The sequence below is a fragment of the Epinephelus moara genome, chromosome 1 (assembly GCF_006386435.1).
Source record: "Epinephelus moara isolate mb chromosome 1, YSFRI_EMoa_1.0, whole genome shotgun sequence".
Classification (NCBI taxonomy): domain Eukaryota; kingdom Metazoa; phylum Chordata; class Actinopteri; order Perciformes; family Serranidae; genus Epinephelus; species Epinephelus moara.
In genome coordinates, this window is record NC_065506.1 from 38,547,741 (window position 1) to 38,572,887 (window position 25,147).

The following is a 25,147-nucleotide window of genomic DNA, read 5'->3' on the forward strand; positions in this document are numbered from 1 at the left end:
CATTGTCTTCTTTCAAAATACACTTCACAGGAAATGTACTGTTTACATACAGTCTCTTTCAAAATAAACACACTACATCAGTACAACAATGGGAATTGACATCTGTCCTCCAATAACTAACGCACGTGGTTAGGTTTAGGAAAAAAAAACAGGGTTTGGCTTTAGAAACTTTCAGGACGCAAACACTGCTCTCCCAGCTGAAAGTCTGTGTTTGCTGGACCCATCCACCACCCCTTCCGCTTGCCGTACTTGGGCTTTTGCCGCCTTAACTTTCATTCTTGTCCTGCTGCGTTTCCTCCTGACGCCACTGTGTGCCCTTAAAACTATAACAGTGACTGGCCACGTATCATTCCGACATTAAGGACCGCTTTTTTTGTCAGTGTCTAATGCCACAAGTCACTGCCCAAGCGCCAGATTTCAGCAACTTCAGAATAAGACCAGGTTGACGTGGAGGTACCAAAATTGCAGTTCCTTGAATGACCACTTGAGGCTGGCTCCAAAACAGAGTCAATCCCAACAGACTCCCATGTTAAAATGTTAAACAGAAATAAACATGTTTACAGCCTGGTGCGAAAAACAGTGTTGGTCCCTATAGCTAATTTCAACATTCATGATATCTGTACAGGTGGGGAATTTTTTTAAGACTCTCACATTTATATTTTTTCTAAGGCCCAACTCTTTGCATATTTTTTCAGATCCATCCCTTGCTTTTCCACGGCTCCAATCTCTTGTCCAAATATCGTTACTTATGGCTCCAAAATGCGGGCCGAAATGCCAGTTCAAGGCTTCAAAATGACAGTCCACAAATGGGTGTTGTCACTGTAGCTACTTCCGTTATGTATACAGTCTATGGAAAATACTGACAGCACCACTCTGCCATTGCATTCCACATTGTGATCAGAGGGTTTATTATCCTAAAATCCTGTCAACAGGATTCAAACATGCTGCTGCCACCTGGCGTCTACAGTTATCATGTACAGCCAACACACAACCCTCCTTTTACCCTTGCAGCGTCACTGCCGTAACGTGGTGAAAAAGGGCGCCAAATGAAACAAGTAAAATCGCCTAAGAGTCTATTAAAGACATTAAGGTAGGCTTCCAAGTTTTTTTTCACCTGGGGGGAGGGGGCAGAAATTGTTCAGGGTGGCCATGGCCCCTTCAACCCCCCCCCTTGGAGCTGCCACTGGATGTTAGAGATGAAAATTCAAAACCATTTATATCCATAAAACAACAGAAATATGGAGGAGTCTGTAAATATTGACAGTAAATCTTCATCTGTCCGACAAGACCACTCAGTAGCTCCAATCACATTCAGATACGTAAGTGAGGTGAGGTGAGGCATATGTTATGTTCCTCACAGAGGAATAATGGACACAGTTTGTTCAAAGTCTAATAGAATTTTAACTTGTGTGTACATTTAATTAGACCAGTGTATGACTGATGAAGGCATGAAAATGTGTTCAGCGCTGTAATATCTCGTTACCACAGTGCATCTTGGTCATGGCTGATAAGGCATATCATTTGACATGCAGAGCACACACGTACATACCTCTTAATCAACTCTATTCAACCTGTCTGGAGCAGAATGTATAGCTCCATTAAATTAGCCGCCGCTTCCGTAAGCAAACACATTAGAGAGCAAATAACATTTATGTTGGTGTTTACCTCCAGGTCCAGCGTGTTTATGCAGATATCAGTTCGTACGTGCAGTGGAGGGTAAATATCTGGGCTCAGTTCACCACCTGTACCAGGATAAACTCTTGATCATGAGATACATCAAATTGATGTGCTTTCAGTCTTTTAGTTGCCTAAGCCTTAATCTGATTATTTTAATGTTTCCCTCAAAAACCTGCCCTGACAATACAGTGTCCCCATCTGTTTTTTTCCCCTTGTGATATTTTTTAGGTTATTTTGATTCTTTATTGTGTCACATGACAGATATTTCACAGTATTACCTTGGAATACTGTGAAATATCACCAGAAGTTTTAGTAAATATCACATTTTAAAACAAACCTAGACATATTGTTCCTGTTTTGACATGTTATTTACATTTACTGTATATATGTTATTATACTCTTCCTATTCTGGGATTGGTTGTGTCTTAGTCTCTAATCTGGCCATATGGTGATATAGGTACAAGAGGAGTAGATGATGCAATGATTTTCCACCCATGCTCCACCTAAACACCAAGGGGGAACTGTTCCTGCGTCATGTTGTAGAATTCTTTTTTTTTTAAAGAACTGAAGTCAAAAATTAAATCCAAAGCCTTCTTGACTTTGACAAACATGCACTAAACAAAAAATTAAATGCAACAGTTTTGTTTTTGCTCCCATTTTTCGCAGGTTTAACTTAAAGATATAAGACTTTTTTCAAGTCTTTTCTCAAATTGTGTTCACAAATTTGTTTAAATCCATGTTAGTGATCTCCTTTTTCGAGCTAATGCATCCACCTGACAGGTGTGGCATATCAATATGCTGATTAAATAGCATAAATACCCAGGTGTGTCTTGGGCTCGTCACAATTTAAGACCCCTCTAAAATATGCAGTATGAGCCCACAACACAATGCCACAGCTGCAGTGAGTTTTGAGGGAGTGTGCCAGTGGCAATGCTGACTGCAGGAATGTACACCAGAGCTGTTGCTCGTGAACTTAGTGTCCATTTCACACAACATAAGATGGCTCCGGTGTTGTTTGCAAAGATTTTGGCAGTACATCCAACCAGCCTAACAACCACACAAGTTGGTTATGATAACAAACTGCTGACAGGTCAAGACCCTAGTAAGGACAATGAGCTTCCCTTAGATGGTTTCTGACAGTTAGTGCGGAATTTTTCAGTTGTGCAAACCAATTATTGCGTCAGCTTTTCTGGTGGCTGGTCTCAGACGATCTTAGTTTGAAGAACGATATTCACACATCCAACTGTCTCAGATGCAGGCACATTAGAAAATTCACTTGAGTCTTTGAACAGAAAATCCCGCACACTGCTCTTGCTCAGCTTAACAATTTATTAGTAACCCTAATGTTTCGGTTGTCGTGGACCATCGTCAAGAGTGTTCAACACCATTATTTCATATTTTATAGCATGGCATAAAATGGTTTCTCATCATTTAATCCTTTTGGAGATAATGTTTGTGGATTAAATATCCAGTATACTTCTCTTCCGCATGTCTTCAATGTTAGCACCTCTCTCCGGCAGAGTAACTTTTTCAATGCCCTGGAACAAAGACTCAGACAATCTTGAGAAGAGAAGAGGTGAAGATGCTGGATGTGGAGGTCATGAACTGGTGTAGCTACACGTGGTCTGTGGTTGTGGAGCTGTTTGGATTTACTGCCAAATTACCTGGAACGACACTGGAGACATCTTATGGTAGTGAAATGAATCAATTCACAGGCAAAAGCTCTGGTGGACATTCCTGCAGTCAGCATGCCAATGGCACGCTACCTGAAAACTCACTGCAGCTGTGGCATTGTGTTGTGTGATCAAACTGCACATTTTAGAGTGGCCATTAATTCTGACGAGCCCAAGGCACACCTGTGTATTAATGATGCGGTTGAATCAGCATCTTGATATGCCACACCTGTCATGTGGATTGATTATCTTGAAGTGAAGTGCTGACTGACATGAATTTTTAAAACTTTGCGACCATATTTTGAGAGAAATCTATCTATAGAGTGCATCGAAAAAGTCTCAGGTCTTGAACTTAAACCAGTGGAAAATGGGAGCAAAAACAAAACTGTTGCATTTAAATTTTCATTCAGTATATTTTGGGGTGATAGGAAGTAGCAGGGTATCTACACACATCAAAATATATGCACAGTTCCTGCAAACTTACACTGACAAACATTAGAAAAAGAAGAATCCCATCAGCTAAATTTTAAAATACAGTTGTAATTCTGCTCAGTGACCAGCAGGTGTCTCTTTGTTTTGCAAAAGTTGATTTATAGCAGCTCAGCGAGAGCCTGAACAACTTTTTTCAGCATCCCTGAGCATCACCTTTCATACTCCTTAAACTCATTTTGAGAAGTAATGAAATGATGCAGGGTAAAAGCACATATGGGGGCTATTAGGCTGTGACTAATAGACACAACATGCGTTTGGAGAGTGTGGAAATGGTAATATTTTTGACCATTTGTTTTGTTCTTCTTTCCTTTGTGGTGTTCTCCTCCATCAGCAGGTGCACGGTCAATTAGTGAGACTGAGGGCAGAGTCTCGATGCAACAACAAATCTCATGGCTGTCCTGCCAAACAGCAGCTATTCATTAGGAGGAGGAGTTATTTAATACACCCCGCAGACACACACACACACACACACACACACACACACACACACTCACTCTCATCATCTCCGCATCCCGTCAGGTCCACAGATGAACTGAGGAGTCTCTGCGCTCTCACTCTTCTCTCGGTTCAACATGGACTCACTGAATTTTCTGCTCTTCCTCGCAGTCAGCGCCTTCACACTGAAAGGTAGGCTGTCACCGTGCGCTGTAATTGCTAATTAACTCACCAAACCTGGGGTATTTTTTACCGGGAATAGGCTGGGGGTCGCCCTTTTTATGTGTTTTTTGCGTTTCATGTGCGTAATTAACCTGCTCCACGATGGATTCATTGCCTCCTGAGTGCATTTACATACCTGTTGTGCCAAACACCGAGTTTAGATGACGTTAATGTTATTTAGTGCAATTTTAATCACACATATTTAATGACCATACTAGTTTATGTAAACTGAAACTAATAGTAAGTGTAATATTGGGGGTAAATGTTTATTTTTTATTCTTTCCTCAGCACTTGATGCACCATTAACACGTTGTCTATTAAGAGTTAAATCAAAATTAAATCAGTCTGAATAAAAGCCAACGTTTTTAATCATAAAGAAACATGCATGTGGGCTTACTGTGTAAAATAAAATGACAAGACTTACATTTCCTTTTATTGTAATGGTGCAGCCACTGGTTTTGTGCATGTGTGTGATTGTAATTAGAGACAATGTTTTCTCTAACTTTAAAGCCGCTTCCAAATGTACAGTATGCAGAAATGTAATAACTGCATGAAAACCAACATCCAATTTGCAGTATGTAATGATTGCAATACACATTACATCACAGGTGTCATGCTGTGTCATATGGACTCAGTGCTGTGGTGTATGCACTGTGGTGTGTGACTGTTGCAGCTTTTATTGATGCTGTGTGAGGTCTTTCATAATTAGCTTCAAAGTGGAGACTCGCAGGGAGTTTCTGTTGATGGATATGTTTTTGTATTGATTTCTAACACTGGGGCAAAAGATCACAAGTGTGTGTGTGAGTGCATGTGAGGGTGAGCGAGAGAACTGCAAAACACCGGAAATGTCACACTAAGTTCATTATTCAAAGACCCTCATTGTAATGGAGAGCTGAACAAAGGTTTCTGTATTAAAACCAGAGTAACACTGCTCTTGTTGTGGCCTTCACGCTATGTTGCAACACATATTTCCCCTCTGTATGAACTGCTGCTTACACTGCTGGTGCCTGTGCTCTGTGGCAAAGGACACACATCACAGGTCAACTCATGCAAATCTACAAAAATCTAAGGACCCCTGTTCTTTAAATGGCAATTAGTTCACAAAACCTTCAAGACATGCTGTGTCTCATCAGTTTTGCTCTGATCTGCTCTGAATTTTGAATATTTTGACTGAGGCAGTTCATTTAATGGTAATCACTAACTCAGGCTCTTCAGTCTGCACTTTGCAGGCACTACTTAATTGAGGCTTCCCCCGGAGTGAAGTCTAAGGAGGCAGATGGAGAGAAGTTGTGTTGCTGTGCACACATACATGCACATCTTAATGTCTGAGCACATGTCTGGGCTACTTAAAGCCCTTGTCCGTCTCTTTGACATTATTAAAGCTCTTCAATTGATTAAGACGTAAAAAGGCTTTGCTTCTCCGTTTTATGGCTCCCGGCTCACTTTCAGAAACATATAACCAATGTTCCTTGTGTATTCTGACAGCAAGTGACATGCTGGGATGTATTAGAGAGAAATCTTAGCATAATAATACATTGATTTCCCCGTGCTGATCTGCATGATGAAATTTGATTATGGTGAGGTTTGGAGGGGAGCAGATCCATAGGGGATTGAGCTGTGGACAAAGACAAGCTTTCAGTCTTTTTTTTATGAAAGAACCGGATGCATCAGAGAGCAGGGGAATGGGGAGATGCCTACAGTCAACATCTCTGCCAAATCATCGGGATAATGTGCTTCTCATAGGTGGTTTAGGATAATTGGGCTGTGGCCATTAGTGAAGTGAATACATGCTGCCAAAAACGCTCCATAACTCAAGAGGGGATGTGAGAGTGTGTTAAAATGAGGGTCAGGTCCAACTTGAGACTGCACAGTGAGATGAATCCAGTGCAGGTATTGTATTTGGATGATTGCCTTGTTCAGGTTTCATGTGTTTCACCACCCTTCACTTTGTTACACTATTCTATTCAAGATTATAAATGGGAAGAGGTGTGATAATGAACCAGAACCTCAGACGGGGATCTGATGATGTGTGGATGGGGTGAATGTAGCCTTGGCTCAGTCTTATTCTTGAAATTAAAGATTTCTTTCTAAAGAGATTATACATGCTAGAAACTACTTGTTGAAAACATGTTAAATACTGGGAACTATGTAGCGCTGCATTGTGGAGTTTCACCATTTTCATGTCCAGGATTTTTTGGCAGGCCTGAGATCGTGTCTGGAAGCACTGGAGCTACCCTTAACATAACCCCTCCCCTACTTTAGCCTATCATAAGTAATGTTAGTAGTAGCATTAGTGTCGCTACATTCACCCACTGCGTTGAGCACTGAGTTCACCACGTGCTATGTGCTAACAATAGCTGCTGTTAGCTGATGAACGAGAGTTGCTATATGCTGGCTCACTCGTTCTTTGGCTCTGAGGGCTTATATGTTACTTTGCTGTTAGGTTACCTGCTAACAAGAGTATGTTGCTGCACAGTTTCTAACTCATTCTTTGGCTCAGGGGCTGTGTAAGTTGCTCTGCTATTGAGTTAGCTGCCAACGAAAGTCTGTTGTTGTGCAGTGGTGCAGTTGTTTTTGACTCAGGGGTATGTATATTGCTACTAGGTTAGCTGCTAACGAGAGTCTGTAGCTGCGCAGTGGCTCACTCGTTTTTGGCTCGGGATGTGTTCGTTACTGTGCTACTTAGTGAGCTGCTAACAAGAGTACGTCACTGCACAGTTGCTAACTCGTTCTTTGGCTCAGGGGCTGTGTACATTGCTCTGTTATTGGGTTAGCTGCTAACTAGAGTCTGTAGCTGCTCAGTGGCTCACTCATTTTTGGCTCAGGGGATGTGTTCGTTACTGTGCTACTTGGTGAGCTGCTAACAAGAGTACGTCGCTGCACAGTTGCTAACTCGTTCTTTGGCTCAGGGGCTGTGTACATTGCTCTGCTATTGGGTTAGCTGCTAACTAGAGTCTGTAGCTGCGCAGTGGCTCACTCATGTTTGGCTCAGTGTTCATTACTGTGCTACTTGGTTAGCTGCTAACGAGAGTCTGTAGCTGCGCAGTGGCTCACTTGTTCTTTGCTCAGGGAACATGTTTGTTACTGTGCTATTGGGTTAGCTGCTAACAAGAGTCCGTCGCTGCACAGTGGCTCACTCGGTTTTGGCTCAGATAGAGGTGTGTACGTTACTGTGCCACTGAGTTAGCTGCTAACAAGAGTATGTCGCGGCACAGTGGCTCACTCGTTCTGTGTTTCAGGGGTGTGTTTGCTTCTGTGCTACTGAGTTAGCTGCTAACGAAAGTCTATTACTGCGCAGCAGCTCACTCGTTTTTGGCTCAGGGGTTGTGTCTGTTAGTGTACTACTGGGTTAGCTGCTAATGAGAATCTGTCGCTGCGCAGTGGTTCACTCAGTGGACACACTCCTAGTGTCTATAGACAATACTGCTCTTTTTTTCACAGTTTTGGGACCTCATTTTATATACTTTGCAATTTTTTAATCATTCAAATTTGGTTAGATGGTTAATAACAATTTTCTGTGATGTGACAAAATCTGGACACATTTATTTTTGCTTCACCCGGACTTTAAGTAAACTTCCAGTTCCAAACAAAGTTGTAATTTTTACGATCATTTGAAGCCAATGTAGAATCATCAGTCTGTCACTTTGGTCCTGACTGCAACATCTCAATGACTATTGGATAAACTGCCCTGCAATTTTATACAGATGTTGATGGTACCCAGAGGGCAAACATAAACATTAAGTTTTGCATCTGAGTGCAATTTGCCCTTTTTGTTCATCTGATTGCAGTTATCCATGTGGTAAAGCAAATGTTGCAATAGGCAGAAGCGAGTAAAAAAGAAAACTGAGGTTTTCTAACTGCGAGTTCAGGGTCCTGACCGACAACATGCAGAGGCGCTCCTCAAGACTTCAGGCAAGGAATTAAGATGTGACAGAGAGAGACTGTATTTGGGATTTAAAATCCCAGTCTGTCTTTTCAAATGCACATCTTCAGACTTTTAAAGAAGATGACAATATTTGCTTTTCAAATTCTCTGAAGTTGATGATAATTTTACTGTTGCTGCCTGTGGTTGTTGGAGCTGATCTCCAGTTTTTGCACTGAGGCTCATTTACACAGAAAGGACCCAATGTTGTGCCAAATGTATATTACTTGATTCAAATATGAGCAAATAGCACAGGAGGACTGAGATGCCATTTGCTTGGCTGTGCAGTTTGGGGTGCATCTCACTGCAGGTCCTTTGAGAATTTTACGGTTTCCTTTCGTCTTATTTGTGTTGGTATAGCGGACGCAGAAGCCGAGCAGTCCTTTTGTGAATTTACCCCCGATGTGCTGTGGTAAGCATGCATTTAGCTCAGACAACCTCTGTGCCTAAGAACAGCCTTGGAGAGATGACTTTTATTGATCAAACAAGTTCAGTGTTGTCTTATAAATACTCTAGATACACACTGCAGCACTGTGGCTCAGGAGGTAGAGCGGTCATCTGCCAATCAGAAGGTGCTTTAATTCCTGGCCCTTGCAGTCATCATGTCGAAGTGTCCTTGGGCAAGATACTGAACCCCAAAGTGCTCCTGTTGGCTGTGCCATCAGTGTGTAAGGGCGTGGGAAAGTGTATCTGATGAGCAGGAGGCCCCCTCTAGCTGGTAGCCTCAGTGTATGAATGTGTGTGAATGGGTGAATGGTCCTTGTGTTGTAAAGTGCTTTGAGTGGTCGCTAAGACGAGAAAACTGCTATAAATGCAGTCGATTTACCATTTGTGATGAATAAACAGACGACCACAAAAAGTTCTATGCGGTGACATCCTCGTCTTTGGAATTCCTATCAGTGAAATTCAGCTCTTTTGCTCTTTGTACCGAACAAACTGCTTTTGCTTTGGCTAGAAAAAGAAATCAGTTATGTAAGACAGACACTGAGCTGAGAGCAGTCTCAGACAGTCATTAAATTCAGTTTATAGTAAAAGAAAAAAATGCTGTTTGTGCTGTAGGATGGCCGTGTAAATGGGAGGTTGGCAATGAAATTGAAAAGGAGCTGGGAGTATATGTGACTGTGTCAGTCTTGCTCATTTTTCCAGAAGTGATTATGAAAGTATATTTACTGTCCAGGTTTCTCTATATTTTGTAGTTTCTCTTCAGGGGCCAAATCAGCGCAGACTGTACTCGGACCTGATGGCCAACTACAACCCACTGGAGAGGCCTGTTCACAATGACTCCCAGACTCTTACCGTTCAATTTGGCTTAACCCTGATGCAGATCATGGATGTGGTATGTAAATACTGGCTCTGCACACATTACTAAGCATGCATACACAAAGCGGTGTCACTCCTAGCGATACTCGGTTATCATCAATCAATATAAAGATTGTCTTCTCACTTCACAGCCAAAATTCTCATGTAAAATTATTAAATTTTCTGCTAGAGGTTATGTCGAAACCAGCAGTTATGTTTTTGATTGATGAAGACTTCTTGTTATATTCATGCACAAATACATTTTGGATCATTTACCTCTATGTTTGGATGTCTTTGAGTCATAAATTCAAAGTGTAATTGTTGCGAGTTAACAGTCAGTTATTTCTCTATCATCAAAGCCATTAGAAGTGAAGCTGCTGCAGACATTACATTTTTTTTTTGTTGAGTAGCTTGACACCTGCTTTGTTAAAGTTGAACCTGAGAAGACAATAAATAATTAAATAAATACACCAAAATACCTGAATATTAATGTTGATAACTTCATCGTTTTCTTACAGGATGAGAAAAACCAGGTTTTGACCACCAACATTTGGCTTCAGCTGGTAAGACGTTTCCCTGTACCATGTGTAAAATCACAGAAAAGCTGAGATACACAACCTTATCATCACACTTAGCCACATGCTACATTTCACAACATCTTTAATAATTAATTCATTTTCTGTATCTACTTATTCTATTCGGGTGGAATGTGAGACAGTAAGCCCCTGGGAACAGATATGCAGAAAACCCCACCACCTCTCCCACGTAGGAGCAAGACACACAGACTTTGTGGTGGTTTTGCCTCTTTTTTATTTATTGTTTTGCGTCTCTTTTAAATCAATATGCATCTTTTTGGGGTTTTCTGTCTCCTTGTGGTTGTTTTTCACATTTTTGTAGTTATTTTCTGTCTCTTTGCAGTTCCTTTGTGTGAAGGAATTTTGGTCACACTGAAACCCTCAGTCTTGGTCAGTAATAGTCTTGGGAGACAATTAGGCCTACAGTCATGGTCAGAGCAGTAGCAGGCCTGAAAGAGGCCTCGAGGTCAGGCTGCTCGACCTCGATTATCTATGGTCTCCTAACTGTGACCGAAGGAGCACAACTCCCCAGAAAAGGGAGCTCTGGCTGGCTCTGTTTTTATCGCAAACAAGGTTAGAGAAAGAAAGATTGCCCTGTGCCCTAGACCCAATAGACCTCCTGTTTCTTTCTAGATATGAGTCATGAGTGATTTAGGCGAGGTGATTTAGAGTAAGCAAAGTGAGCATACTTGTGTGTGTACAGTCAATGACCAGTAGAATATTCACAGTCTCATAGATTTGTACATAATATCCTTATTTGGTAACACTTAGGTTAGGGTTATGGTCAAGGTTTAGACAAAGACAACCTCAGTCTCTCTGGACAGCATGCACTGTGTTACACTGTGTGTGTTAACTGGGATTCTTCTTGATTGATCCTTTATTAAACACTGTGTGAGCTCCATTAAGGTCTCCACTGGTTGTCATCAGCTTAGACAGTTTCTCTTTATCACTTTGCATCTCTTTGTGGTCATTTTGAGTCCCTTCCTGGTCGATATGTGTTAATTTGAGTTACATTTTGAAGGTGGAGGCCAGGGAGGCCCCTGACAATTTGAGCCCCCGGGCCAGAGACCAATAGGCATGTTCAATAATCCATTCATGTCTGTGCGTGGTCACAATGCTGGAGTCTCTCTCAATTGGAGAAAGACTGGTGTTTTTTTGGGGTTATTTGCCAGACTATTTCTTGGCTGTGACTCCTTGAAGTCCTCATAGTGACAAAAAGACTCCAAAAAGTGAGGCACAAATAATCAGCCTCCTCGTTCCCAAACAAGACGATGAAAGTGGACACACATGGGCAATCATGGGTCAGACAAGACAAGATAGAATTACACGAATCGTGGCCCTCTGACGCTTCCTCCTTATACCTGGCTGTATTCAGTGCGCCATGCAAATCCAGGCAGGTTATGAACGGGAACCTGCTGTGAGACTGCCACAGTCAGAGGAGACAGAGAGAATCCTTCACACTTTAATTTAAATATGATTAAACAGTCTTTATGCTTAGCTAAGCTTAGCTTCATATTTGCCATATAAACATGAGAGTGGCATTGATCTTTTTGTCTAACTCTCTGCAAGAATATGAAGTATTTTCCCCTTATTGTCAAACTGCACCCTAAACTTTAGCCTTAAACCTGATATTTGGTTTCTTCATCTAATCACAATAAAGGTGCAGTTGTCGTCTTATACAATCTTGTTCATCACAGCAGTCTTTTCCCTTTCACCTTCCACAGGGGCAGTGCGCCTCTTTCTTCTCCATGCAGTGCGATGAAGTGTATGAACACAGATGTTTTATCGCAGCCTATCCATTGTGTGACACCAGTTCCCTGCTGCTGCACTGTCAGCACGCTGTACCAAGGCTGTTTGGTCTGTTTTAAATCACCCCGTGGAATCACAGCAGCAGTCCCACTCAATCTTTCTCCACTCCACACCCTGCACAATCGACTTCGCCTCTCAAACTCAAGATAGCGCAGACAGCATCCACAGTATCTACCGTTTGTTAGCGCCAATCCAAGCATATGTCTCCTCATTCTACTTGTGTGGACTCCAGGAAAGAAAGTTTAAATGTCCTGAAGATGCGTTTGTCTCTGAAAGTCACTTTGAGACATTGAAGATATTTCTGCAAGATTACACACTCAGCTATGCTTTGCCAGAGAGTAGTAATTACACGATTTTTCAGTGCTTCAGGATAGTGTTAGAGTGAACAATTACAAATGTACTGACAATTGTAGCACTTAGAGCATAATGACATAATTGGGAGGCTTCAGTTTTGGTTTTAGACACCATATTAGTGCTTTGTTGAGGACAATACAAACTATTGTTTAGTATTTTTGTCAGTATTACCATGGAATCCTATGGAGCCGTCAGTGAGTTTCATAAAAGTGACTTAATGGAATAGTTCAATATTTTTGGAAATATGTGTTTTTGTTGAGAGTTAGACAAGAAGATTATACCACTCTCATATTTGTCTGGTAAATATGAAGCCACTTAGCTCAGCACAAAGATTGGAAACAGGGAGAAACTGCTAGCCTGGTTCTGTCTGAAGGTAAATCCACCTACTGGCACCTCTAAAGGCCCAGGCACACCAAACTGACATCAAAGAACTAGTGGCGACGAAGGCTGACTGTTGTGTCACCTCATGTTACAGTTTGTCTCAGCCAAAAAGTTGAACACACCACAAAGACTACAGACAATGGCCAACTAGGACGTATGTTGTGTGCCTGTGTGAGAGGAAATAACTCTCCACACCAGCAGATGGCAGTAGTCTGTGTTGGTCATTTAAGAAGAGAAACAGGAAGAATCACAGGATGGATTCAAGACACTAGTTAGCACATTAACAACACAACCTGCTGTTGAAAGAACGAAGGATATTTATCGTGCGTTAGTGAACAATAACAAAAAATTACTAAATGTTTCTGCTAAAGTGCTCCCTAGCTAAAAACATACCCAGGTAGGCAAAATGACCTGGCCCAGAATCAGCTCAAACTTGGTATGCCGGATGAAATCAGCCAGGGCGGATCTGGTCCCCTGACTCGGTTGAGACTCGGGATGAATGACACCCCAGAATTGGGCCAAATCAGCTGGCCCAAATCTGGCTGCCGACACTGCAATCACTGGTCTGATTTCAGAAATTACCTGGCCCAGAATCCAGGATAGGAATAATGGAGTATGCGATTGAGATCAGTATTTCTGTTAGACAGAGCAGCAAGTTGGTAAAGGTGATGTGACTCATGGAAATTCACTTTATTGAGCTGTACAAGTGATTCCAACCTCCCGCAGTGTGTTTCACTCAGCCTTTATTAGCAGCTGACCTTTATATTTCTTCATACCGATCACAGCCATTGTTTAAATACCACATTGGTTTGAATTAATTAAAAATGAATTATAGATCTGATTAGAAAAAATCCTCAGAAAAGCCATTTCATCAAGATGTAAAAAATCGGGACATGCCAGATCAGCCAGCTGTACCACTTTGCTACGCCGAACTGGAAATCAGCCATCAGTCATCATGTGCGCACATCTGCTGTCGGCGTGGTTTAAAGAGTCAAATACGATAAAAGATTCTACTCATTTTCACTACTTTTGATTCACACAAATTGTGTAGTTTCACTTTAGATAATAAGTATAATCAGTAAAACATGTCGGTCACAGCCTGTGTTTTTAAAGAGTTCATTGTCGAGACTGAAGTATCTCAATATCAACCATCAACATACAAACGTTGATGGTTGCTACGAGGGGAGGGAATTTCGAATAGCATTTCCCTGTAGCGCCACCAGAAGGTCAACGTTTTCACATATTTGGTGAGATAGTTTGATACCTGCTGTGTGGATTGGCACAAACGTTTGACAGTGGGACGATGTATTCTATTAACTTTGGTGATCTCTTGACGGTGAATACAGATGGTGAATACAGGTGTTCCAGCACAGACTGAGGAAAATAAAGTCTTTTTTGAGGACTTAAGCTTGTAAGCATGTTCTATTAGAAACCCAAAATACAAGTATGAACCTGAAACTGAGTGTAGTAGGTCTCTAAACTAAGATGTGGCTGTTGAGTCTTCTTTTTTGATGACACAGTGAATGTAAAGCCTTTTGATAAACACATCATTACAGTGACTTTACCATTTGGTTTGAGATTTGAGTCCTATAAATGCCTCTTGACTGCACTGATATTGATGAGACATGACTGGTTATTATCTTTTGTGTCCAACCTAGAATTACAGTAATGTGTTTAAACATCAGCTGAAATCTACAAGCTGCAGCGGATTTACAAGTTGTGTTTGACACTCTCGAATTATAATATCCAGAGTTATGTGTCTCACACTGTTTGACTTGCAGAAGAACCCTGCAGTGTTCCTTGAAAATCTAAAAATTGTATTCCTCCCCAGATGTCACTGAAACCTGGCATAGAGATTGAACTCAATTCTTGTAGCATGTCACTGCATAATGTTTCCCACAGCTGCTGTCACATACATTTATTTTACCCATTATGGCAGCTGTCACTACCACTAAAAAAAACCACGCACTTGTGTTAGAGTAAATCCCAGGTTGGGCTTTCGAACATCAAACGCAGAGTCTCATACAGGTTTAAAGAATGTGTTGACAATATGTATGTGACATATGAAAAGTACATTATGTTTCTGCATCCCACAGTACTGGGATGATTATTACCTCCGGTGGAATACATCAGACTATCCAGGTGTGACCAATGTGAGATTTCCTGACCATCTCATTTGGAAACCAGACATTCTGCTGTATAACAGGTAGGTATTGTAAGGACAGATCCACGGGGTGCTGCACTGTAATTGGATATGCATGGTGTCAGGCTCAGCATGCATGCATTGTCCTCTGCACAATATAATGGGAGGATCTCAGGAGGGATGGTAATTTTTTGGATTTTTGTGTGCCAGTATTAAAAAAAATACTGTTACAATGACACCAGCTGTGATATATTACAGCTGAAATTATTTTTCTCAAACATAAAGCAACAATTGGTTTTGGCTCTGATCTTGTATTCAAAATATGTAATTAACAAGCACATTGGCCGAGACTGTCCAGACCAGATGCACAGATTCCTGTAGTAAAAGCGATTTGCTTTAATATTTAAATACCCTGTGAATGAATTTGGATGTGTTGGATGTGTTTTGTGCTCTTGGGGGACATTTCCATGAATAAAAATTTCCAACAAATGGAGCAGAACAGGAAGCCTCAGATAGCGATTTAGGGATGTTGTGTTTTGCTCATGATCAAATGAACGTGCATCCTCTCATGATCAGTTGGCATTCATCAAGTTGGAACGAGGAATTAATGACGAGTGTGTGTGGTTAAGAGGTTTGCTGATAGGTCAAACTTCATAAGATACTTCAAGAGAAAATAAAAATTTTGTTGCATTAGACCCATTGCGAAATTTTTGGAATAAATGTGCTTATTATTTTTTTTTGTTCCAACCAACACACAAGTTGCAGCAAACATCTAACTATTCTTATAAATTACAATTATTAGCAAATGTATTTATTTATTTATCATTCATGTATGTCTTATGAATAGACTTAATTTGACAAAACCGTATTCAGGCAATGTGTACTACTTTTAAAGGTTCTGTTAACGATTGGGTTGAGCGGAATACTCGGAGTGTCCGGTACAGATAATGTACTTTTTACGATATGAGTAAATTGTGTCATAATCTGTACTCATGATTAAGGAAAATCCTCATTTGGGTAGCGGTGTTTAACCCTTTGATATTTGGAGTGACATCACTTTTCTTGTGCTGCTTTCAGACACCTTTTTCTAACATTTAAAACTTTGAATCCTGCGCAAATTGGTGCGATTTTCTTCAAAAACATGGGAAACAAAGGCAGTGAACAACTTGGTAAAAAATTTACCAAAATTTAGATTTTTTTTTTTTTTTTTAAATAGTGAAAAAAGAAAAAAGCTGGGGAAAACTATATTTATAATAATAATAATTATTATTTATTTATTTTAATTCAAGTTTTTATTGTTTTGAAAGCTTGGTAAATGGCATACATATATTATTTTCTGGGCACACATGAATACAAGGCACATATTTTTATAATATGTAGGTGTACATAAAAAAAATTAATAATTATAACAATCTATTACCCTTGCGATAAAAAATGATCTGAAGCTCAATTCTGAGGCTGTTCTGTATACTTTTCTCATAGGTAATAAATATTGCAGCTTCTGATTATCCATACAACTTCTGATTAGGCCCAGCCCACTTCTGACATAAACCCCGCCCACTTCGAGTACAGATATAGATATTTAAGGTGGTTGAACAGATACAGACACAGATACAGGGAATAGTGTACTCGTCCATCCCTAGTGTACGACATTCACAGCATTAATACAGCAGCAAACCACTATTTACTATGTAAAGATTTGGTGGAGTAATGTTGTCCTGAGCAGAGGATTTAGTCACATTCCCTCTGTCTCTGCTTTGCACTGCGCAACAGTAGCTGCCGCTGATATCGTGACTGTGGTGTTATGAAAGCCCAGCACCCAACCTCCTGTTTAACACCGTTAGCCCTGTCAGCACGGTTGCTGTTGTTTATCACCTGATTCTGGAGTTGGCACCATTAGCTGGTGGCCGCTGGCACAGCCACCTGTGCAGACAATTCACACACTCTGAATTTCGCAGAGAGAGGGCATATGACAGCATGCGACCGATTTATTCCCTTCAGAATAAACTCCAAATAAAACAGAGCAGAATACAACTTTATTTCACACCAGAGTGGAAAATCGCCTTGAGCTCACCAGAACATAAAAGCTACCTGAATAAAAAAATATATATATATTCAGGTGGCTACATGTCAGAGCATGCTGAAATATTCAGGCTTCTGCTCTTGTTTCATGAGGTCTGCAAAGCACCAGACCTCATGTTGTCACAGGACTTATTCAGAATATCTTGCAGAGAGACCCACAAGCAGGAAATGAAAGATAGATGCAGCCCACTATAAACAATGTGAAACCTCCTTCCCTTTTGGATTAAGAAATGTGGATATCTATTTTCCAAACTAAGCATTTACATTAAGAACAAGCTTTGGAGATCGATATGAAGCATATTTCTTTGTTAGATTTTAAACAACACTAAAGGGTTCATCAAAAATGTTTTAAATAAAATAAATGTAACAATCTTGCACATACAGGCTATGTCCTGTTAGATAAGCTGCTTTCAGAGAAGAACATTACACTTCAAGGTTAGTGGTCCTCTTCAGTTTAAATGTATTCAGTACAGTCTAGACGAGAGCTTTGGAGCAATAAATCATTTAGACAAATGAATAAATTTGTATACAAAGACGGAAGAAAGAGCATTTTATTTCATGTCCCTAATAGAAAATGCTATCAAGATCACCATTAATCAATCTTTAAAAGAAAGATCTGAACAAATCACATTAGAGGCACTCTCCTCTCCCATCCACTAATGAGGGAAAACGCATTGTACTTCATTTGTCATTGTCCCTCTGAGTAAAGCCTTGATTTGAGACTCTTTGAATTAGACGCTGCTGCAAGTTAAAAAAAATGTTCCTCTCTTTCAACTTCAGCTCAACCATGCCTCAACCTCTGGGGAGTTCATTTAGAGGGAGTGAATTGTGGGTAGCAGGGGAGAATGAGGGTAACCACTGAATAACCATCTCTGGGGAATTGTTGCATCAGTTGTGACTCCGCTTGTGCTGTGTACCTGCTGCAATAATGAGCTAGAGAAATATTTGTATTTTCCCACCACATCTGTTCGGCTCGCTGTTTTTGTGGCTTATCCAAATTTGATGTTGCATCCTCGTAATTAATAGCAGTTCTTGCAAAGGTTATATCAGTGTGTGAATTTATTCAGATGTTTTTTCCTCTGAAGCTGTACTTTGATAACAGATAACGCTGCGGTAAATACTGATGTAGCTGCATGTTTGTCCACAGCGCTGATGAAAGATTTGATGCTACTTTCCACACCAACATTGTGGTCAACCACTCGGGCACCTGTAGCTACTTACCTCCAGGTAAGAGTTGTAATCTCAGCCAGCCCTCACACCTCAGTATCACACGAACAGAAGTCTGCTCATTGGAAATGTTAGATGGTAAATTATGCTGCTATTGTTCCACACATGAAAATATTTAAACCTTTTGATACATTCTACTTATTTTGGAAAACACCTGCTAAACATACATAAGCGGCAATGTAAAGACTGTCCTTGATATCAAATGAAAGACGTGCCATTTCTCAAACAAACCACAGAGCTAAACTTTATATTCTACTTCTAGAGACTAAGAGAGAATGCACACAGGAAATAGATTTGTGGAGGTTATTTATTATGTGATGTAAAGTAGCGTTGTGATCACACAGTTATAGTTGTCGAAGATTCTCAGTCATCCAGGTCATGGTAATCATGACCAGTGCTATATCGTAGGCAACTGGACCTGCTTGACTTTCTTGAAGATGTTTTGTCGCTCATCCAAGAGGCTTTATCAGTTCTAACGGACTGCGGAGTCGCAAGCCCCTTTTACACTGCCAGATTTTCTGCGAATGTTGGGCTGTTTTGCTGGCAAGCTGCAAGCGTTTAGACACACAGAGCCGGATTGGCGAATTGATCCGAGGTGCCCAATTTTCCGCCTCGTAGGGTAGTCATGTTGGCGGAACCCTTTTAGTTTAAAAAGACCGAGGCGGCCTTCCGCAATGGGAGGGGCTGTTGAAGACTTTTGGGAGGAGCTGTTGATGGCGCTGCACGTGCGACCCACTGGCGGTGGATAAACAGGAAACAGCTGATAGCAGGAATTAGCGAGCAGCTAGTAGCAAGAGGGAAACGCAAACCTGACAGACACTGTAAAGATGAGCAACTGGGGAGGCAAGGAATTGCGCACCCTCCTTGTCCTTGCAAATGAAGAGGCCATTAACCGTCAGATGACGGGGACGGTGAAGGACGGGTAGACTTACGAGAGAATCGCAGAAGTACTGACCAGCCGCGGCTTCCCTCCCACATCACTGTTTACGTCACACGCTGAGCTACACGTTTTGTTACTTGCTCACGCCCCCCATTGCCCCGAAAAAGGCGCATTCTGTATAAACAAAAGTAGGTAGGTGGCATTTTGCTGCACTCCCCGATTTTGTTTTTATACTGCCAATGCTGAAAAAAGACTGATTGGGCTTTCCTGCAAATTTGCACAGTTCCTGTTTAAAAAGGACTGCAGGCTTTAAACTCTTCGTGGGTGTAAACCCTTACAGAGTCGTTGAGGTCACATGTGAGTTGATGACCCACCCGGCCGTCTTTGTCGTTTGGGTTAGAGGATCCAGGTGAGTTGAGTCATCTGGAAAGGGGTCCCAAGACTGCATTGTAGGTGGGTGATAAGTGGTGTCGTAGTCCACCTCCTCTCTAACGATGGCCGTTCCAGTTTGACGTAGATGGCTTCTTTCACACCTCTTTCAAACCGTCTTTCTTCTCTGGCCAAGATGTGAACATTTCTGCCCTTGAAGGAATGTCCCTTCTCCTTTAGATGTAAATGGACAGCCGACTTAAGTTAGAGCTTTTAAAAATGTGGTAAGAAATACAAAATGAAGTCAACCTTGGAGGCATTCATATTACGACTTAAAAAAAAAAACACATTAGACAGCTATTTGCACTGAGAACCTAAGCTATGATTGCAATGGCATGTCAAAAATATTTGGACCCTCCATTCGTCCATCCATTTTCATTCATATATCCGAGGCTAGGTTTTGGAGGCAGCAGGTTAAGTAAGGTATTCCAGACGTCCCTCTCTCCAGCAACATTTTCCAGCTCCTCCTGGGATTCCTGAGGCTTTCCTAGGTCAGCTTAGATAAATAATTCCTTCAGCATATTTGGAGTCAACCCTAGGGCCTCCTACCAGTTTGATGTGCCAGAGAACCTGTAACGGGAGGCACCCTGGAGGCATCCTGATCAGAAGCCCGAACTACCTCAACTGGCCCCTTGGTCAAGTTGTGCTGTAAGATGACTGGTGTTACTTTAAATAACCTACAGCATCTGTATAAAGAGAGGGTCACCTCTAAAGCTCGGACTGTTGTCTCAGACTCTTAACATCCCCTCCACGAAGCGTTACGGATTGTCCTTTGTCTGCTATCGCTTTTCTTAACCAGCAGTGACCACTAATGTCCATGATTTACCCCTGACAGTGTGTGATACTAGATACTATCTGTTATGTTATACCCATGACTACTGTCTGTATTTCAGATTGCCCCTCGGGGACATTGAAGTTTACCTTACCTTACCTTTTAATGCGAAGTAGCAGCAGCTCTGCTCCAAGCTCTCTCTGGATGTCTGACCTCCTCACCCTTTCTCTAAGGCTGAGCCCAGCCATCCTACAAAGAAAACTCATTTCAGCCGCTTGTAACCGTAATCTCATCTTTTGTCTGTCACTACCCAAAGCCCAGGACCATAGGTGAGGGTAGGAACACAGATGCACTGGTAAATTGAGAGCTTTGCCTTCCAGGTCAGCTCCCTCTTCAATACAATGGTCCAGTGCAATGCCTGCATCACTGCTGAGCCACACCAGTGAGCATGTCCATCTCACACTCCATTTTACCCTCACTCAAGAACAAAACTCCGACATACTTGAACTGAACCCAGTCGCCAGAAAAAAATACATTGTAAGTTTCTGCAAACTGCACTGTGTTACATTTGTACTGTGCTGAGTGGATGGGTAGGTATATGCACAAAAAACACTTGGGAAGTTAGGAAAAGATCATGCTTAGGCTTTAACTATGGGGGCACAATCTCGCCTACCCAACCACATTATGTGCCACTATCCCTGCAGACAATGCATCAATGTCATGGTAAGAAAATACATTTTTTTGTGGCACCATTCCTAGTGGACGCACAGTGATGTGATGCTAAAAAACACCCGTGTTTGGTGGCTAAAAAGCCACTGGAAATGCAGCGATGACTCCCTAAAACTCAACCGGTTTTGTTTTTGTTGGTCTCAAACAGTGGTGTACAGCTTTTCAGGCGTCCCTCCAAGGTGTCATGCCATCCAGCATCCCCTTTACCTCCTGATGACAGAGCCAGCTCCTAGTCATCACTTTAGAAATGTTGATATTATACGTATGTGACATGCAAATGTAAAGCATTTGGGGTTTGCAGAAACATATAAAGCCCACATTTTCTTTTTTAAGGTTATTTTTGGCTTTTGCCTTTTATTGACAAATGTCAAAAGAGCTCCAGCAACACTTGTGGTATGGAAAAGAAACTTTATTGATCGACGCGTTTCGGCTTGTGGCCTTAATCAGGGTCATCATCGAGGCCACAAGCCGAAACGCGTCGGTCAATAAAGTTTCTTTTCCATACCACAAGTGTTGCTGGAGCTCTTTTGACATTTTTCAGTGTTTCCTCACTCTCCATGCACCTTGTGAATCGGTGAAGTTGTGCCAGAAACCACTTTCTACCTCAAGGAGCCTTTTATTGACAAGACAGGTAAGGCATGAAAGGGCTGGAATCGAACCCACAGCCGCTGCAGCAAGGACATTGCCTTTGTACACGAGCTACTGGGTGCCCCACCAACATTTTCTTCTGGGGACTGGGCTGTTGAACTCATGATATATTTTGTATCAAAACTTTTGTCGTCATAAATAAAAAGCCACTAGATTTCTGGGAGCAATAATAAATGAGGAATTATTATTTCATCATTAATGATTGAATTGAATTAATTTGCACAAAAATGGATTTTACTTCCTGTCATAAACGCGTTCATCAAACGGACACAGTCGTTCTCCTGATTCTATAAAATGTATCCTCAGCAGACTGCTAATATTGTGCTGTATAAACATGATAAACTGTACAAACATTATGCTGTATTTACTTTGGGGATTTCCTGTGTTAATGAGAAAACAGCAGCTGCTGCTGAGTTTTTATGAATGAGAGCTTTGAATAAGCTCCCTGAAGCTATCAGCATATTTGCATTGGCAGAAATCCAAAATACTGATTGATTATGTGAATAAGTTGCTCTAATAACACTTTAATTTGGGTTGTTTACTGCTAAAGAAATAATTTCAAATTCTAGGAACTACATGTGTTTGCTTAGATGAAAAGATTGACACCACTCTCATGTCTTAGCTTAGTTCAGCTAAGCTTTAAAACTGAAAGCAGGTGGAACAACACATTTCTGCCCAAAGGTAGAAATGTCTGACTGTTTGCACCTTTAAAGCGAACTGATTTACACATTATATCTTGTTTCTCTCTCAAAGATTAAATCAAATTTTAAGTTATGGTCTCACTGGCGGTTACATGGCAGACTGTTTCTTGGCTGGGAGCAGTGACTAGTATCTTTTACACTCTAGTTTTGTACAGATTAAAGACGTAAGATATGACATGTTATTAATGAGCTTTGGAGGTGCTGCGAGGTGAATTTTAGTTACCTTTGGAAAGAGCCAGGCTAGCTGTTTTCTCCCCTTGTTCTCAGTCTCTATGCTAAGCTAAGCTAAACTAGCTTGGTGTACAGATGTGAAACACCATAGTATGTGTTATCAATCTGATGCTGGTTTGGTCCTCATAAAGGGGCTGCTAACTATGGTGGCCAACACACTAACACAGATGGCCCAATCTGGGGCCAGTGTTTAATGTCCATTCTGGGCTACTGTAGAAACATGGCAGCAAGGGGTGGCCAGTAGATCAGTTGGGAAAGCAGGCGCCACTTGTACAAAGGCAATGTCCTTGCCGCAGCAGCAATGGGATTCCAGCCCATGGCCCTTCACTGCATGTTGTGGATTTTGGGGGGTCCTGTCTCTCCCTATTTCACACTTGAAACTGTCCTTTCATGAAAGGCAAAACGTCCAAAAAATAATACAAAAAAAAGGAAACATGGCGGTGCAACACGGTGACGAGTGCGCACTCCTTATGTAGATATACTCTACTCAACTCAAATTTATTCATAAAGCACATTTAAAAACAACTCACGCTGACCAAATTGCTGTACAAAAGGAATAAGATGCTAAAAACACAAACATAACAGGCATCATAACTGTCAGGTGCACAGCTCACACATTTAGAGACACAATACACACAGTCACGCATCAGAGAAAGCCACATCAGGGGGACTGAGACGCTAATGAATAAAAGTAGGTTTTGAGCCTGGACTTAAAGGAGTCAGTGGTGAGGGCAGATCTGATCGGGAGGGGGATGCTGCTCTACAGTTTGGAGACAGACACCGCAAAGTCACCGCTGAGCTTAAGTCTGGAGTGTGGGACAGCCAGGAGCCCCGGGTCAGCTGACCTGAGGGACCTGGACGTAGAATAGGGGGTTCAAGGGTCAGCTCATTCATTCTAATGAAAACACAAAGATTCTTATTTTCAGGTGATTATACAGTGAAGAAATTGTGCCTGTTATATTTAATTTCTGCCTCTAAATTCCCCTAAATTCTACACACTGAATCTTTAAGTGCAGTGGAGGTCCATCCTGTGGCTTCTTGACCTCTCCTGACACATTTCTATTTTTCATTATCTGAATTTTATGCAGTGTAATGAATGTGCACATTTTCAAAAGATTGCTGTTGGCTGTAGCTTCATATTTAATGGACAGATATCAGATTGGTGTTCATCTAAAGCTCGGGAAGACAGCCAATAAATGTATTTCCCCAAATTGTAGAAGTGTTGCTGTAATCACTTTGAGTTTTAAAATGGTCTTATCCCAGTAACAGTAATTAAACTCCACACACATGGGCCCGTCACCACCACACTCTGTCAGTGACACTTTGAGCAGTGATGCAATTTTCCCGATCAAGCCCCTACTGTCCCACTACTGCCAGACTGTGCATCCGAACAGACACTTTCTATAAAACCATTAACCCACCCATACACACACATGCATGGACGGGGAACACTCTGAAACAGAAGGCCTTCCTGTCACAGCTGGTGTTTACTGCTCTCCCTGGCACGCTCCTCTTCCCCACTTTTTTTCTCTTACCACGCAAAAGCGCTGGCCTGCCTCGCCTCAGCATCTTAATCAATACGGGCGTAAATGGCTCCATCATTGAATTTCTTCTGGATTGATTGCCTCTGTCACAAGCAAATTGCCTCTCAACTTTGCTCCAAATGAACCCTCGTTGAATGCCGTACTGGCGCAAAATAGCCAGTCGCCGCTGGAGCTCAACACGACTGCATTAAATGAATAAAACTGTATGCAGATGTGACCTCGGCCGCCAAATCATTTCCTGGTAACGTGTCTTTGTCACTGAGTTTCACTGCAGTAAATAGCAGTCATTCTGTTTTTTTCTGCTTCCCATCTCTATTCATTCCCTGCTGATGGCTGATGGCACCGAGAGAGAAGAGAGACCTTGTTTACTGCCGACGTCTCATATCTTTCTTAAATATGGATGGAAATTAGTTTGGTGCCTGCCTCTCCTGAAGGATTACCGGCCACTTTCATCTCATTGTCATATTGGATTTTTTACTCTCGTTAAGATGGATGGCTCTTGGACTCCATATCTCTTCGGAGTAAAACCTCTTGCTGCCTTTGAGCTGTTGGGTGCTATCATTTCTTTTCCAATCTCCCTGTGCTTCTTTTATTCCAGAGTAGTTGAATACGCTCTCTGCCAGAGCGCTGAATATCACTCCATCAGTCAGTCTCTTCAGTAGCTGTCGACAGGTGAAGTGTTAAAGGGAAATGTCGGTTTATTTCAACCTGTCTCCTATCGTCCTAAATTTGTTTCAAGTGACTAGTGACATAAAAATAATAGTTAGCATGTTACCTGTTAGCCTAGATACAGCCGGGGCGCATAGTAGTGTCAGACCTGCTAAAACGTAAGTGAACGGGCAACCTTCAAGTGCAAAGTTAGTCTACTAAACAAGCATTTTTTCCACAAAGACCGCCTCATATCGTTAGGATAAATGTCAGA

General features: G+C 41.5%; 1 protein-coding gene across 2 annotated transcripts in view; it reads left to right on the forward strand.

Moving 5' to 3' along the window:
• Positions 1 to 4,367: 4,367 nt before the first annotated feature.
• LOC126397333 (neuronal acetylcholine receptor subunit alpha-7-like) overlaps positions 4,368 to 25,147 on the forward strand; it is a 35,622-nt gene continuing 14,842 nt past the window's right edge. Inside the window, exons 1-5 of one of the 2 annotated variants that reach the window (XM_050056085.1) lie at positions 4,368 to 4,469; positions 9,618 to 9,757; positions 10,239 to 10,283; positions 14,936 to 15,045; positions 18,212 to 18,291. In XM_050056085.1, the coding sequence (XP_049912042.1) occupies positions 4,415 to 4,469; positions 9,618 to 9,757; positions 10,239 to 10,283; positions 14,936 to 15,045; positions 18,212 to 18,291 (430 nt within the window). In that variant the 5' untranslated portion in view covers positions 4,368 to 4,414. Of the gene's footprint in view, positions 4,470 to 9,617; positions 9,758 to 10,238; positions 10,284 to 14,935; positions 15,046 to 18,211; positions 18,292 to 24,411; positions 24,467 to 25,147 lie in introns of those variants that run through there. The other variant, XM_050056257.1, reaches the window with a different exon arrangement.